The sequence below is a fragment of the Lipophrys pholis genome, assembly GCF_963383615.2.
Source record: "Lipophrys pholis genome assembly, chromosome: 23".
NCBI classification, from domain to species: domain Eukaryota; kingdom Metazoa; phylum Chordata; class Actinopteri; order Blenniiformes; family Blenniidae; genus Lipophrys; species Lipophrys pholis.
In genome coordinates this window covers 1829540-1844813 of record NC_137645.1, presented here as the reverse complement: position 1 = coordinate 1844813, position 15274 = coordinate 1829540, and the positions used below count along the sequence as shown (strand labels likewise).

The window sequence follows — 15274 nt, the reverse complement described above, 5'->3', positions numbered from 1 at the left end:
CCTGCGCGCCTTGGAGAGAAACAGTCCAGTGGTTAATTCACTGAGGATTGGCTGAAACAAATGACATCACAGTCTCTCTCTCTCTCTCTCTTTCTCTTTCTCTTTCTCTCTCTCTCTCTATGTAACTCTCTCTCTCTCTCTCTCTCTCTCTCTCTCTCTCTCTCTCTCTCCCTCTGTTCCTGTTTCTTTCTGTGAATGAACGAATCGTCTTGCGGTGCGCCACAGAGTCGCGCGCCAGAAGCGGAGCGGCCGTTCCTCTTTCCTTCTTATTCTAGTTAAAACAACAACAACGCAGAAGTGAGTGTTTGGCTCCTGTTAGAATCTCTTAATCCCGAGAGAAGCCAGAAGACTGATGCCACCGGAGGGGGACAGCTGTCTCTCTTCACAGCGGGGGGGCCAACCCGAGCAGTGACACTTTGGCGAGGTGTCGCGGAGGCGTCGAGTCCATCGTGGGAAACTTGTTGGGGGAGAAAAGTGGAGGAAAGAGAAAAAGATTGGTCTCCAGATTTTTATTTTTTTGTCGGTGCACCGCCATGAAAGATGATTAACGACAGTCACGGAGTTGGGGGCTTCCAGCCCCTCTGGAACTTGAGCGGTGAGTGGAAATGCGCCGTGCGTAATGTGGCACCGCGGGGGGCGTTAACGTGAGCGACTCAGGTGAATTCCTCCAGGGCCACGGAGCCGCAGTCAGGGGAGAAACAGGCTTCAGACGGCGGGGAATCGGTGCTTCTCAAAGTGCTGCCCGATGGTTCAGCGCGCTGGATCAGCATGTCTCTGATTGGCAGCGTGGCGTCATGGTTCTGACTGGAAATAATCATGTGCAATTGAAGCATCATATTCAGAATCTAGCAGCTCCTGTGTTGGGTTGGTTCTGATTGACAGCGTGGAGTCGTGTTCATGACAGTGTAGTGTCATGTTATGAAGCGGGCAGAAGCAGGTTTTGGAGTGACATGATGCTTTTGAGAGGTTTTTAAACACGAGAACATCATGTTTTTTCAACTGACAGCGTAACGTCACGCTCCTGTTTTAGCATCGTGTTAAAGTTTGGAACAGTCCACTGTCGTGTTTTGAAGTGCATAGCATCGTGTCTTTTAAAGTGTGGCATCATTGCCTTGAGCGGTGGAGCATCATGTAGTGTCATCGTGTTACTGACAATGTAGAATCCAGGTTTTAATTCTTTTTTTCTGGACAAGGTACCATCATGTGATCACAGGGATTCAAACCATCATCAGTCGCTTCCTGGTTTCTTCTCAAGAGCATCATAATGCTTTCATGTTTAGACGTATATACATTTAAATGTGTGTGTGTGTGTGTGTGTGTGTGTGTGTGCGTGTGCGTGTGCGTGTGCGTGTGCCGCCATAATTCCTATGATCTTTTATTCCAAAGTTGAGCAGCAGCCATCAAATCAAATATATTGATAGATTGAAGTAAACAGCAGTGATGAGTTTGATCAAAGTGCTTTTTGGACCTGCAGGTAAGTGACCACTGATTAATTCCACATGTAAATCATCTACTTCTGGAAGCACAAACACACACAGAGCAGCAGCATTTCCTCGGGGCAAAAAAGGAAGAAGAAGAAGAAAAAAAAAAAGCGATGAGGAGAAAAAGGGCGTTGGAAAGAAATCAGCGCGAAGTGAAGGAGGAGATAAGAGGAAAAATATGGACGAGGCGGATGAGCAGATTTGATTTTCAGAGATTAAAAAGCCTGTATGTGCAAACTCCTTCCCCCCTCCTCCCCCCTCACACAGTCCCAATGGCTTGTCTTGTACTTTTTCATGATTTCTTCTCTTATCACCCCTCCCTCCCTTTATTTTTTTCCATGTCTTGACATGAAAGCTCAGGGCCGGAGGAGAGAGACTGGAGAAGACGCGACATTGATCCTAATTGGATAAGTCGACTGTACTCCATATGTAGCTGTGTCTGAATTTAAATATGTAAATGCATGGACAGCGTGCAAAATGTCAAACCTGCCTGTGAGCGGTCTTCTGACGCGCCGCTGCAAGGATTTCAGCGTGCGTCGGGGAGCTCTCCGGGAACTGAAGGGAAATACACGGGATGAGAGTGAAGCAGCAAAATGTGAAAAATGCAGTTTTAGGGTATTATGATGTGTGACTAAAGGCGCTTACTCTTTGTTGAGGCAGCGACTTAAGGTGTGTGGGTGACTCAGTTCACATATATTTCATTTCGTGTTTACACTATGCTGTGTGAGGTGTCTGTTGTTTTGAGTCGTGGCCTACTATCATTGGAATATCCGGCAGTTGTCTCCTCATCTATTAGAGTCAGTTTGTTGGAGGTCGCATTGATTGCATGTTGTATTGATTGTGTAGTCGCCTGCTCTTGTGGTATAATTCATACAGCCATCATACAGGTTGATTGCACGAAAGCGATCAAGAGGCTGCGGTAATTGTAAGAACCTTGAAGAGAAATAGTAATGAACGTCTGCATCGAGTGGATGAAAGGGTGGCTGCCTCCAGTGGCGCAGGCTGAGGACCCAGTCCAGAGGAGACGTGAATTTATTGAAGAGTTATTGGCAGAAAAACCCAAACAAATCTCTTTTGTTAACTTATGAAAGTTCTCCCGGAACCTTTTTGTGGCACAACATCAATAACTCTAATCTAGTTGTGTTGAATATTTGGCCTGCAGGCTAAAAGCAGCCATCAAGTCCATTCAGGCCCCTGAACATCGACCGTTTTGACCCTCGAACCACTTTTGTTACACAACCTCATTTCTTTGACAACTAAAGCTGCACATCCACCCGAGTATTTTAATTCTCTCAATCTGACCAGGTACCGTTTGTACCTCCGTCCATGTCAGTAAATCTGTTAGTTGAAATGAACTACCTGACGGGGCTTGAGGCATTTTTGCACTCCGCTCTTGTCTTCTCACCCCAATCCGTTTGGTACCTAAACAGTTAACTTCAAACTGAGCAAACACCCAAACTGGAGTCATTATTTTAGACAGCTCAGGATTAAAGTTTTGGCTTTTCAACAGATTTTTAAGCGTAACTTTTATCATCGTCGGTCCTGAGTGTGTTTGTTAAACTCTGTTCATGGAGGCAAAACCCAAATAGAAACGGAACTTTTAAACACAAAGACAGAAAGTCTGACGTTTACTTGGTGTCTGGTTTAAATCCCACAGACCAAAAAACACACATTTCAGGTGATTGGTGACCCTGAACGTCCTGAATGTGTGTGTGAGTGTGTGTGTGTGTGTTGTGTTCCATGTAGGTGTCATGACCCGTTGGTCCAATAGAGGGTGCTCACGCTGTCATCTGTCAATATTCTTCCATTAAATTCTTTCACACGTTCACAGGGATTACTGGCTGTTCATTATGTTTCCGTAATTCAACAATGTGCTGCATCAATGAGTTCATACTCCTGTACCATGAAAAATAAAAGAAGAAAAGAAGAAAAACCTTTACCCCAGACGGAAAACGCTCGCAAGACTGTATGACGGGATGATTGACAGCTCTGAGTTCTAGATAAAGCATCGGGGGGTTGATGTAACGTTCCCCCTCTTCTCCATTTTCTCTGATTCCTCCCGTCTCCTCCCCTCCATCGTCTTCTCATCTACTCTCCTCGCATCCCTCTCTTCTTCTCCTCCTCCTCCTCCTCTCCTCCTTCTGTTCTCCTGATTCTATCCTATTTACATCCTCGCTCCTGCAGAGAACGGTTCCCCGTGGTGTAAAAGGGCTGTTTGTTGTGTGTGTGTGTGTGTGTGTGTGTGTGTGTGTGTGTGTGTGTGTGTGTGTGTGTGTGTGTGTGTGTGTGTGTGTGTGTGTGTGTGTGTGTGTGTGTGTGTGTGTGTGTGTGTGTGTGTGTGTGTGTGTGTGTGTGTTCATGAAAACACTGTAGAAAACTGTGTGCATTGCAGCGAGAAGCAGGGTGGACAGAACGCTGGCTTCTTCAATGCACGAGTGATCGTGTGGCAGTTTGTCTGCGGTTCCGAGGGTCATCGTTCATTAAATACCGAGTTTCCTGTCGTCAGTGTGGCTTAATAGAGCAGCACAATATAGTGTGAAAACATGTGGAAACACTGACCGAACCGAGGTAAGTTATACCGAAATGTTCACCACATGACGCTGTAATGGATTTTATCGACAAAATAATCCGAATATCAACTCTATTTGATACTTGGTGACGACGAGGCTTTAATCTGAACAACTGAAGCACAAAAAAACCAAGAATTTACTGCTCGTCAACAAATCCCAAACCACCTGTATCATTACGTCATGTGAAGACGTGTGGCAGCTGCAGTCGTGTACAAACGCCACGAGGAAGCAGATTATTTTCTTCAGAGTTACTTTTAAATATCAACGACTTAAGTATCTCCTCCCTTTAGAAACGCTGTCTGTTAGTAAAGGTGACCGCGTAAAACCGCTGACACCAGAGGATTGACATTTTCACGGTTGGGTCTGAAAACAAAAACAAACAATTGGGCAGAAGAGTCAAACTTAAACTCCGTGAGATTCCAATCAGGGGCTTCCGGCGGGGAGTAAATGAGGCTGGTTAAAGGGTGACAAGTGGAACCTTTTCTCGTTTAAACCTCTGACATTTAGGCTCTGCTCTCCTCTTTACTTTTGAAGTGTGTGCTGTCATCACGCCAACATCTAAAGAGCTCTCCAAGGCCCGCAGAAGAAAGGTTATGGCTGTCTCTGAGTCTGGCTTCTGAAGAATCTCCAAACGATTTCAGGTCGATGATTTAACAGTGAGAAAAAAAATGATCTTGGCCCAAAAATAAAAGTGCTGATGAATCCCGACTTCACCGCCTGACGGTTAATCCAACAACTGTTTTACTTGTTTAAGATAAAAAAGAAAAACACATGGCCGCTGTAAAATCCAACATTCATTCAGATCTACTGAAGGACTGAAAATATTAGAAAACCTCAGCAAAAACAAGAAGCAGCACTTTCCTTCATGAACATGGAGCAGTGGGTGTTTGTAGCGGCTCACAGTAATTACTGGGAGGAGTTTATCTTTGTGGATGTGATTTACTGCCGTTTGGTCTTTTTGCATATCAGCGATTTCCTGTGCAGCCGCCCCGCCACTTTTATTTGTGGACTTTGACACCTGGACATCAGTTTGGGAAACACTGGTCCAAAGTGCATTTGGACATGTTTAAGTGCACTTTTGTTATTTTACCAGCTGGTAGTTTGAACAGAAAGTCTCACATGGTTCAAAACCCTGGTTTCACTGCACTCTTTCAAAAAGTCGCTCGGCGACTTGGAGGCAGACACGTCTGTCTGCAGATTAGCAAATTGTTCTTCTATGTTTCATGTCTTTTGGTTGGAACCTTAATGTACTGCTGCCTGTCTTAACCAGGACACTGTTGAAAACGAGATTTTTAATCTCAACAAGGTTTTTTCTGGTAAAATAAAGGTTTAATCAAATTTTAAAAAATATATATAAAAAAAAAATATTATTCATTTATATTTGATCTGCATGAAAAAAGTAAAGGAGCCTTTTGAAAAAAAAAATTATAATTTGAGTAAGTCAATAGATTAGAAGCCAAGGAAAAAAAGAAAACAGGAAAAAAAGGAAAAATAGGAAAAAAAGGGGAAAAAAACACAAGAAAAAAAGGAAAGAAAAGAGAAAAAGGGGAAAAAAAGATTAGTAGCCAGTAATCACAGAGCAACAACAACAAAAAAGTGTTGCCCACACTGGTGATGCGAACAACTGGACTCACCAGTGCAGGGATTTGAACCAGCGACTTCACACGTCACTAAATGTCGGCTGAGAGGCGCACGGTGATCGCAGGTCGAGTCGCTGATGCGTCGCAGCGAACTCACTCCATTTTTCTTGGGAAATTGGCCACCACCTCCACATGTCAGTGACAGACCTCGTCTCTCTATTGTGGACGAACGTCTTTGATATGAAGGGTAAAAGACAATCCGGGGGAACGTCGCGCCCCAGGAGAGAGCGTCTGAGTCATGCAGGTCAAATCCGAGTGCCACGACGAGTCAAAGTTCACCGCCATTCTTTATCTCCCAGCCTTACATAAGGGTGAAATTAGAAAACCGGTATGAGCGCTATCTGCACCATGAATTTTAGAGGCTCATTCTTGCGTAAAAAAAACAAGAAAATGATGTGATAAGGCCCTGAGCTGAATTTACCTGTGTGGTCACTTCTGAGCAATGAAGTATAAAATGACAGAACCAGATATGGATTAACGAATATTAAAGTCAAATCCTTTTGAAATACCAAAACCCAGCAGCAGCAGCAGCGAGTGCATGCAGCGCTGATATGCAGCTACATGTCTCTCCAGTGTTCTCCTCCACCCCCACGCATCACATGGATATTCTCACATGTCTTTTCTAATCAGCGATCATATTCATACTCCGGCTACGTATATTTCCACATGCAACTTCCTCACGAAGCCCGTATCTCCTCACGTTTCAGAGTAGAAATATTCACCTGCGCTCAACACGAGGTACACTGCACAATTATATCACCAGTACCTCTAACCCACTTTATTCTGACTCATGGTCAGAAGTAATTTCTTTAAGCCGACCGTTACATAACCGCCCTTATCACTGGATCAGCTATTATCACTATCTGTGTTTACACCCATTCCAATTAAACACAATTTAACAGCTCACAGAGAATTAAAATACTACACAGAATCACCTCAGTGTGAATAAAGAGGCGGATTGAGACTCCATTGTGTGGAGACGGCGGGGTTGGGGGGGGGGTAGTCACATGCTGCAGATCTCCTGCAAAATGGAGCAAAAGAAAAACCTGGTTGCCGGACTTGTTTTGTAAATGTTGCGTTGTTCACTTAAGCCGGACTGTGAGACAAAGTTAAATTTGTCGGGCGCATGCAACATTTATGGCGGGATGTCATCAATGTTGCATGGTTGCGTTATTTGGGAACGACGGCGCCCAAAGTGGTTGTTGAACGGCGCTCCATGTAGGGCGGCGGTGGTCAGTCCGTCAGGCTGCAGGAAGAAAAGTCACAGGAACAGCCTCATTCACACAAAACCTATAAAAACGCCTTTTAACGCAGTTAAAAACAACAACTCAGTTTTATTATATTCAATTATTACACATGCTGAGTGTCAATTATCTAATTGCTTTAGATGTTGTGATACCATTGTAGCCAGTCTACTATTTTATTACGGTATCGTGATATATCATAACTTGAGTAATGTAATAATATAACATGACATATTGTATCATCACAGTACTATCATGATCGTACTTTGTGATTTAAGGATAAATAATAGGTCTTGTCATTATACAGCTACTCTGTCCTCATAGTATTGTTTATACACTCAATCTCTGATAAGAATATCTTGTAATAAAATTGTTTCAAGGCTTCACTATCGTGACATTCGGGATATATCGTGATAAGTTCATATCGTCACTTGTGTATCACAATGAAGCCGTATTGTAACTGTAACATCGTTGTCATACTGAAGTTTTTGATGATAGAATTGAATTTTATTCTGGTGATATCTCTAATTTCAAACAAATTCCTGGACTATATTGTTTGATCATGACTCGTATATCATGATAATATTTTATCATGACAGTATTGTGAAAGTGTATGAAGCTAATATTGTATTATGATATCAGCAGTATGGCATAAATGTTTGCGACTGATCGTGTTGTGATGATATCGTATCAAGTATCGCAAGTATGAAGATTTCATTCAATTCAGGTAAATAGTTTTTGGGAATAGTTTGTAAGTAGTTGGCCAAGGTAATAATTATATTGCGATAATGACAATAAGTGTAATATATCAATCATGATGCAGTATTTTCCATGATAAGTATTGTGATAATGTATCATAACATATTGATCATAAACACAGTAAGTGTTTATATACAGTAGATCATACTACTGTATGATTGTTGTATTGTGTGGATGTTATTCTGTATTATTATCCTATTGGGATTAATAATTTTACGATTATTTCCACCCAGACTGGTTCCTCAGCTGATCTTGTGATGGAGTTTGCATCATAACGATGAAGTTGGTTTAAATTTGAGACGTTTTCACATTTCTTTCCATTGATAATTCATGTTTGTCCACTTTTTTTTTCCCTGCGCGATGTTCGGTTTTCGCTGGCGCTCATTACGTGGACGGCTCTTCCTCCCCAGAGTTCAGCCCTGTGTTTGGTGTATCTGTGCGTTTGCGCGCCAGGTACCAGGCTCTGCTTTTCCCTGATCACTGGCTTCCTCGTCTTGCCGCAGAGCGAGGGGAGGTCAGCGGCTAAATATCCTCCATTGTTGGGCTGGCTGGCGCGGTGGCTCTGGAGGAAGTGCTGTGTGGCTGTGGTGTGTAGATCACTGTCGTCGGTCCAAACCCTGCTGGATGGTAATTACTGGCACAAGCTTCGGCTTTTGATTAGTGTCTTCCCACAGTAGCACAGCGACACGTCCCCGGCTCTGCAGATTGCTGTTTTTTATTTATGTATATTTTCTCTCCTCTTAAAAAAAACAAAAAAAAACTGTTGCACGATTCTGCCACAACAGTTATTTATGTTTTTAATAACTTGGCCGATGCTGGTTCACAGGGTGCAATATCCACTTCTGTGGTCGTATGCTGTTTATATTTCATAAGAATATTTTAAAGTTGCATTTTTTTTTTTCTATCTTTAATGCAAAAGTCATTAGCTAGTCTGGAAGATGTGAGGTACATGTTAAAATTAAGTTTTAATTAGCTAATCAAAAATGCTTTGATTCCAGCTTCTTCAATGGAGTCGTTTTCTACTTTGCTTGGGATTATTTCCCTCGAATACACATGTAATTAAATTTTAAACATTGGTGGGACGGAGCAGGCATGTGAGAATCGTTCCTGTGAACAACAGTGCAGAGCACTGTTGAAAACTCTGAAGTTGTAAAATACTTTGCGCTGATTGTTTTTGCAGTTATCGTCTCATTATGTTTTGATCTTTGATTCTTTTTTTCAGTGAATATGCTGCTTGTTTCGTTCGCACTATGGGGGTAGAGTTACAGATGGTTTTTATTGCAATACTGAGGTTATTGTTTTTGCCTTTATCGATTGATTCTTGATTGTCTGCACATTTAGAATGATTCTATTTGTGTGAGCAGAGGTTTTGAAGCATTTCCAGTGTTTGGTTTTCACTGTGGAGGACTATTGTGCTTTTAACAGAAACTAAAGAGCGATTAGGATCATAAATAGAGCTGGACACCGGGATTCCACCAGTCAACTTTTCATACAATCATCCACATTAAGATTTCAGGTTATTATATCTTTAAAAACATTAGAGATTATGTTGCGTCTCATGAATAATAGCATTCTAGATGGTATTCAAAAGTAGTTTTTTCAAAGAAAGGCAATTTATTCATTAAGGCGGATGTTAATGTTTGAAACCTGTAAAGTAAAAACAAATGTTAAATACAGATGTGTGTCGGTTTTGGGAGTGAGGTTATGGGATGGACTTAATGATGGACTGAAAATGTGTAATTCTCTGTTTTATGTAGAATAACTGAAGGTTATGCTGTTTTTGCATCATCGGTCTGGCTTGTATTTGCTTGACAAATTTTTGCCACCTGCACTCATGAATTTCTTTTCTTGTCTTTTGTTGTGAATTGATTTCATATAAATTTGCACCGTGGGGGTGTCTGCAGGAGGATGTGTTGCACAAGCTATTAGAAACTTCTGTTCAAAACCGAAAGCAGCGAAACGTGCTAAATGACACACGACCTTAAAGGAAGCCAGGAAGTACAGAGGAAGCATTACCTTCATTTCTAATAAAGTTATGCACAGACTTTATCGAAGATTTTTTCACACCTTGTGGCAACGACTAGAAGTCCCGAGGCTCTAAAGCAGAGTTTTACAGTCTGGTTATATTAAAGTGACGCGTGTGGTGGTAAATATCTCCTTTCCAGTGCTTCCGCGGCCCTCGAAGCACGTCGTTAATCACGTTCAGCCCTTCACATACCAGTGATGAAGCTTCTGTTGGAGTCACTTCAGCCATCCATTGTAAGCAGTTTGGCGTTCCGTGTTATGCACAGTGTCAGATGGGGAATCGAACCTGAAACATTTACCCACTGCGCCACAGCCGCCTGGTGAGGTCGTTTGTGATGAATCACAGTAAATGTTCAAGCGTCGGTGATAAACATGGAAAAAGACACTCCACCTCCACAAGTACCCGCCACATCTATTTGTGCTTCTTTGAAACGTTTCCCCTCCGCTCACGGCCTTCGTCTTAAAACCCGACCCGTCCGACTGAGACACTTGAAATAACAAGTGTCGGAGTGAAAGTTCCCGATTGAACCACTTAGTTCTGCAGTCAGACGGCAGAAGTTGTTGAGTCACTCGATCCTCAGTGTTTCCCCCCGCACCGATCAATGACTCCCTGAGCTGGCGTTCCTCTCGACAAAAGGATTTCTGATCCATTCTTCTCTTCCAGACATTATCTCCTTTTCTGGGAAACAGTCACGTAACGGCTTTTGAATTCCACCGAGGCGAGTCCCGGCGGCGACTCTCCGCTCGGCTTTTGACTCGATGTTCTCGCTTGTAAATAAACCGTCAGAGTGTTATTGTCCAGACGAGCCGGTCACAACACGCCGATGACTTATGCTCCAGTTTCGTCGGAGGTTGTCGGCCCGTGCGTTCCGCCTCCGTCATGTTTCGGCCTGATTTTCCCGAGCGTGGACTGAGCGGCTGTATATTTATGTCTAAATGTGTATTCGGCGGGTCCAGATGTGGTTGCTGGCGCGTTCCCCGTCAGCTGGCACGGAAACGGCCACAGAGGGATGTGAAGTTGGAGAGACGGGGTGGGATGCAGAGGGGCGATAGAGGAATTAGAGGATGGAGGTTTGACGGGAGGGAGATGAGGATTTGTGCCAGATGTCTGGAGCTCCGGTTGAGAGGACAGCGGCACTGCTCACATTGATAATATTCCATGCATCTTTCTTTTTCTTACCCGTCAATAATCTCAAGTGACAAGTTCTTTAAACGAAGGATCAGCCTGATGGTAAATCCATTGATGAAGTGGAAACTATGTGTAACTTAGTATTTACACTGTAATCCTTCTTTTACAGTGACAAACCAGGTTTGACAAGATGAGCCAATTAAAAGTCTTCTGCCGGCTTGAATTAAGTTTTCTTTTAATCCTATATGCACATATGTTCTCCTCTGTGGACCCCCGGCTTGATTTTAAACGTACCGTATTACCTGGACTATAAGATGCTGATTTAGACAGAAACACTAGTGTGTTTCTTTTCCCAGTTTGCCTGATAAGAAGCTCCTCTTCCTCTGTGACACTGTATTTAAATCCCCATAAAACCCCTGAAAATGGAAATATGCAGCAGCTTTTATTACAATTGTTGGACAATGGGAGTGAATTAGAAATGTCAACAGGTTTTAAAATGTTTCACAGTAATCCAGTGAGGAATACATCCAATTTAAGACAATTCTTTTGCTATAAATCATGAAATCTGTTTGATTTTGTTCAGTTTCCCATGTATGTTATTCTAAATAAATCAATAAATAAAGTGTTTTGAGACTTTAACCCATTCATACGGTTCATATTTAATACCATCATGGTATATTTACACATAAATATATCCATAATATCAGTGATTGGATCTAAAGTCCAGTTGACCCAGAACATCGTCAGGTTTGTTGATATTTCTGACCGCAAAGAAGAAAATAAGGCATTTTAAGGCTTTTTCCTGTTTCTCTTTGCATATTATGGATTGAAATCAATGCTCAGGTATGCCTGCAGTACTCCCAAGGCTCCACACAGGCACCAGGAGACCGACTCTAGAAACATGGCATCCCTGAAGGAACGCTGCTGATCCTCTCCTGTTGTCGCTGTAAATGCAGAGTTAAGTACAGTGTGACAGTAATTGATCGCAGCAGCAGTGAGTGTGGGGAAACAGTCCTCGGCTGTCACAGTGAAATCTGTTATTAAGTCCTCGCCGCTGCGGAAACACAGTTCATTGTTAGTTTGTTAGTGCTGGAAAACACCCCGTCTCCCTCATTACAGCCAAAGTTTCCAGCGGAGATGCGGCTGTGACAGACGGGAGACGGGTTTTTCTGAGGACAGCGGCAGACGTCGCCTCGGCGAAAAGTAGATAAGGTCAGCTCCGCTTGAAGTGCAGATCTCTGCAGCGACAAAGGCGATCCACTGGAGGAGGGCACACAACAGAAGTCACGCCATTACGCTCCGTTACAACTGATGCTAATCACAAAGCAGGAATTTAATAGCATCAAGCGCATCTCTTCCCACGCCATGAAGCGGGGCTTCGTCTAAATGGTGGCTTGTTTTGGTGTGTGTGTGTGTGTCAGATTTGACAGAAACAGTGTTTTAGGTTCTGACGTGACATTTCTCTCCTGGGCCTTGAAGAGCCCACGTTCAGATTGGAGGTGTGGAGGCAATATGGACGGAATGTGGCGGCGAGTCTGCTGGAGGCATCTAATGCTCAGATTTATCTGGTTATTGTCTTAATGATCAGAATCATCTGCGAAACATGTGCAGTGATGACAACCCAAGATAAGTTCAGTCACATAGACAGTCGAATAAAAGAAGCCGGCATGAAGCGAAACCACAAGCAACATTTACTGATCGTTTACTTTGATTTACCAAGAATAAAACCACCAGCCACTTGACATAAGGAGCATTTATATCACATAGGAGCTGCATTCTGAATCTGCTGTGTCTGTGTGAGCTGGACTGGCTCCGCCCACACATGCCCATCTTGGGAAGAGGAGGAAGTACTTCCTCTCGTGGTGCCATGTGCCAGAGCAGAACTGCCTGATTGTGGGAGGAGACAAAGGGAGGGCCTACCTTGATTGGGATTGGGTGAACCCCCGATGACACTATATAGGGTTTGATTTCTGATTGGCTGGTTGGAGCAACACACTTTTTAAAACCTGAAACAACCATATGACCTCTTTAACTGTAAAAGTGTTTTGATTCATTTACCGTTATTTAACACTATGATAATTATTCCAATGTGAGCAGAGCTTGTTATGTTACGCGCTCATGAAGTGATTACATTACCACTCAATTATTACAATATTGCCTTTTTATTACATTGAAGTTATGACATTATTATATATTGATTAGTTATTACATGATGGGATATTACATTACAAGCCAAGTATGAAGTTGTCCAGATTTATTTCTGCCGCTTTTGTCCAGAATAAACCGTGTAACTCAATACAGAGGAGTATAATTGTGATGGGACCAGGGACTGGATACATGATCCATATTCAGAGCATTCGCATGCACTGCATTCAATGTGGTTATACATCTGTGTGTGTTGTTTGTGTGTGTGTGAGTGTGTGTGAGTGTGTGTGGCCAGGGTTTTTTTCAGATCACATATTTAGTTTGATGTCCCCTCGTGGTGAACGGAGCCAAAATAAAAAGAGAGAGGAAATACCGAAAGTTTTGTTTGGAGACGTGTGACGCCGCAGAGACAGACTGATGGCAGAGAGGCTGAGAAACTTAATTAAACTGTGAATGTGTCAAATAGAATGGCTAATGTTGCGTGTACACACACACACACACACACACACACACACACACACACACACACACACTCCTACAAAGTACTGCTGGCCCTGTGCTGTGAAGTATGGATTGGCGACGCTATGATGTGCTTGGGGGGTTGTAAGTCTCTCCCCCTCTCTCACACACACACACACACACACACACACACACACACACACACACACACACACACACACACACACACACACACACACACACACACACACACACACACACTTTTGAAATTGAAAGTGGAACAAGACCAAACCAGTGGCTTGACCAAAGGAAAGAGAGAGGCTGGGGGCAGGAGGGAGATGTAGAGATGAAGGAGGAGAGAAAAGAGAGAGGGAGGGCGAGAAAGAGAAGATTTATTCTCCAGATTGAAAATAAATGTCTGAGCTGGATCTTTACGAGTGCTTCAACCTTTGCACAAACAAAACGGTGCGTGTCTTGGACAGTAAGCTTTAATATAAGACTAGAAGATAAAGAAAGAAAGTGCAGCTGAATATGTGGAACGTCATAAATATCTCTATCTATGGGTACTAACGATGTGCAGACTGATTTCAAAATATCCACATGTCTGTTTTTTAATTGATCCTCATGCTGAAGACTCAATATTTTACAGGTTAGTTACTGTGCTTTGTGTAAAACTGAAGATTAAGGTTTAACCTCCAGAGATAGATTCATTTAAACTGATTACAACTTCAGGGAAATCAACATATTTTTTAATAATTATTGACATTAGATAAGGGAGTCACAGTCTCTTTAATTTTTAAGCTTCAGTTCTGCCGGTTCTATTGTCTCTTTTCTGTATTTCTTTATGTGACGTCATGGATGAAAACACTGGAAATGGGATCTTCTTTGTGGGAAAGTGGGAAGTTGTGTCATTTGTTGGGAGTTTACGGACGTGGTTCTGGTCCGGTCGTCCGCCTCGGACCTGAAACGCCAGAATACGTGAAAGAAACGAGATGAATACCGGATCTAAAATGTTGCACACTAAATCAACACATAGTTCTTCATGATAATGTCACAGCTGGTTTGTGTTGTGCTTGTAAAGCTAAAACATCATTAAATTAAAAAAATGTGCTGCATGCTTTTATAATGAGGCACAGTCAATGTGTGTGTGTGTGTGTGTGTGTGTGTGTGTGTGTGTGTGTGTGTGTGTGTGTGTGTGTGTGTGTGTGTGTGTGTGTGTGGTTTGAAGCTGTTGACTAATTTGTTTTTGTTGTCGTTTTTCACTCGTTCATCATAATTACTGAGAAAGTGAACATGGTGGTGTAGGCGGGACATAATTAGTAAAGCCATCCTCTCGTTTAGAGAACGTTTGAAAAGTGGAAACTCCGATTAAAGACAAACTGTAAACATGCCGCTTGAAAAATAGTCAGAACGAGAATAAAAACAACGAATTATAAACAAGTTGTGAAATCCTGAGATACTTTGTTTTTCCCATCGATTCTAAAAAGTAGAAAATGTGTCGTTCATGTGCCTTAATTTCTAAATTAGCAGCATTGGGTTTCGTGAGATATTATGACAATCATTGATCAAAACTAAACACCTTTGAATGAAACTTTTTACAATATGTGATATGTTCTTCTAATATGAATCCATGAAATCTCATATAATCAACTCAATAACAAAGTATTTTATTATTTTCTGCTCTCCAAAACTAACTAGTTCGCTGGTCAATGGTGCAACACATGTTTTGGCCACCAGATGGAGCATCGAGTCACACAAACAAGCATGTGTAGGATCACTTAACAATGCCTGATGCTTGTGTTTGGATGTTTGCAGGTTTGAA

The 15274-nt window shown here is 42.4% G+C and overlaps 1 protein-coding gene across 1 annotated transcript in view; it reads left to right on the top strand.

Moving 5' to 3' along the window:
* Positions 1-184: 184 nt before the first annotated feature.
* Positions 185-15274, top strand: part of chrm4a (cholinergic receptor, muscarinic 4a) — a gene marked incomplete at its 3' end in the record, with an annotated part of 31420 nt that continues 16330 nt past the window's right edge. The window contains exon 1 of the mRNA XM_080493176.1: positions 185-595. Coding sequence (XP_080349302.1) covers positions 541-595 — 55 coding nt within the window. The 5' untranslated portion in view covers positions 185-540. The remainder of the gene's footprint in view (positions 596-15274) is intronic.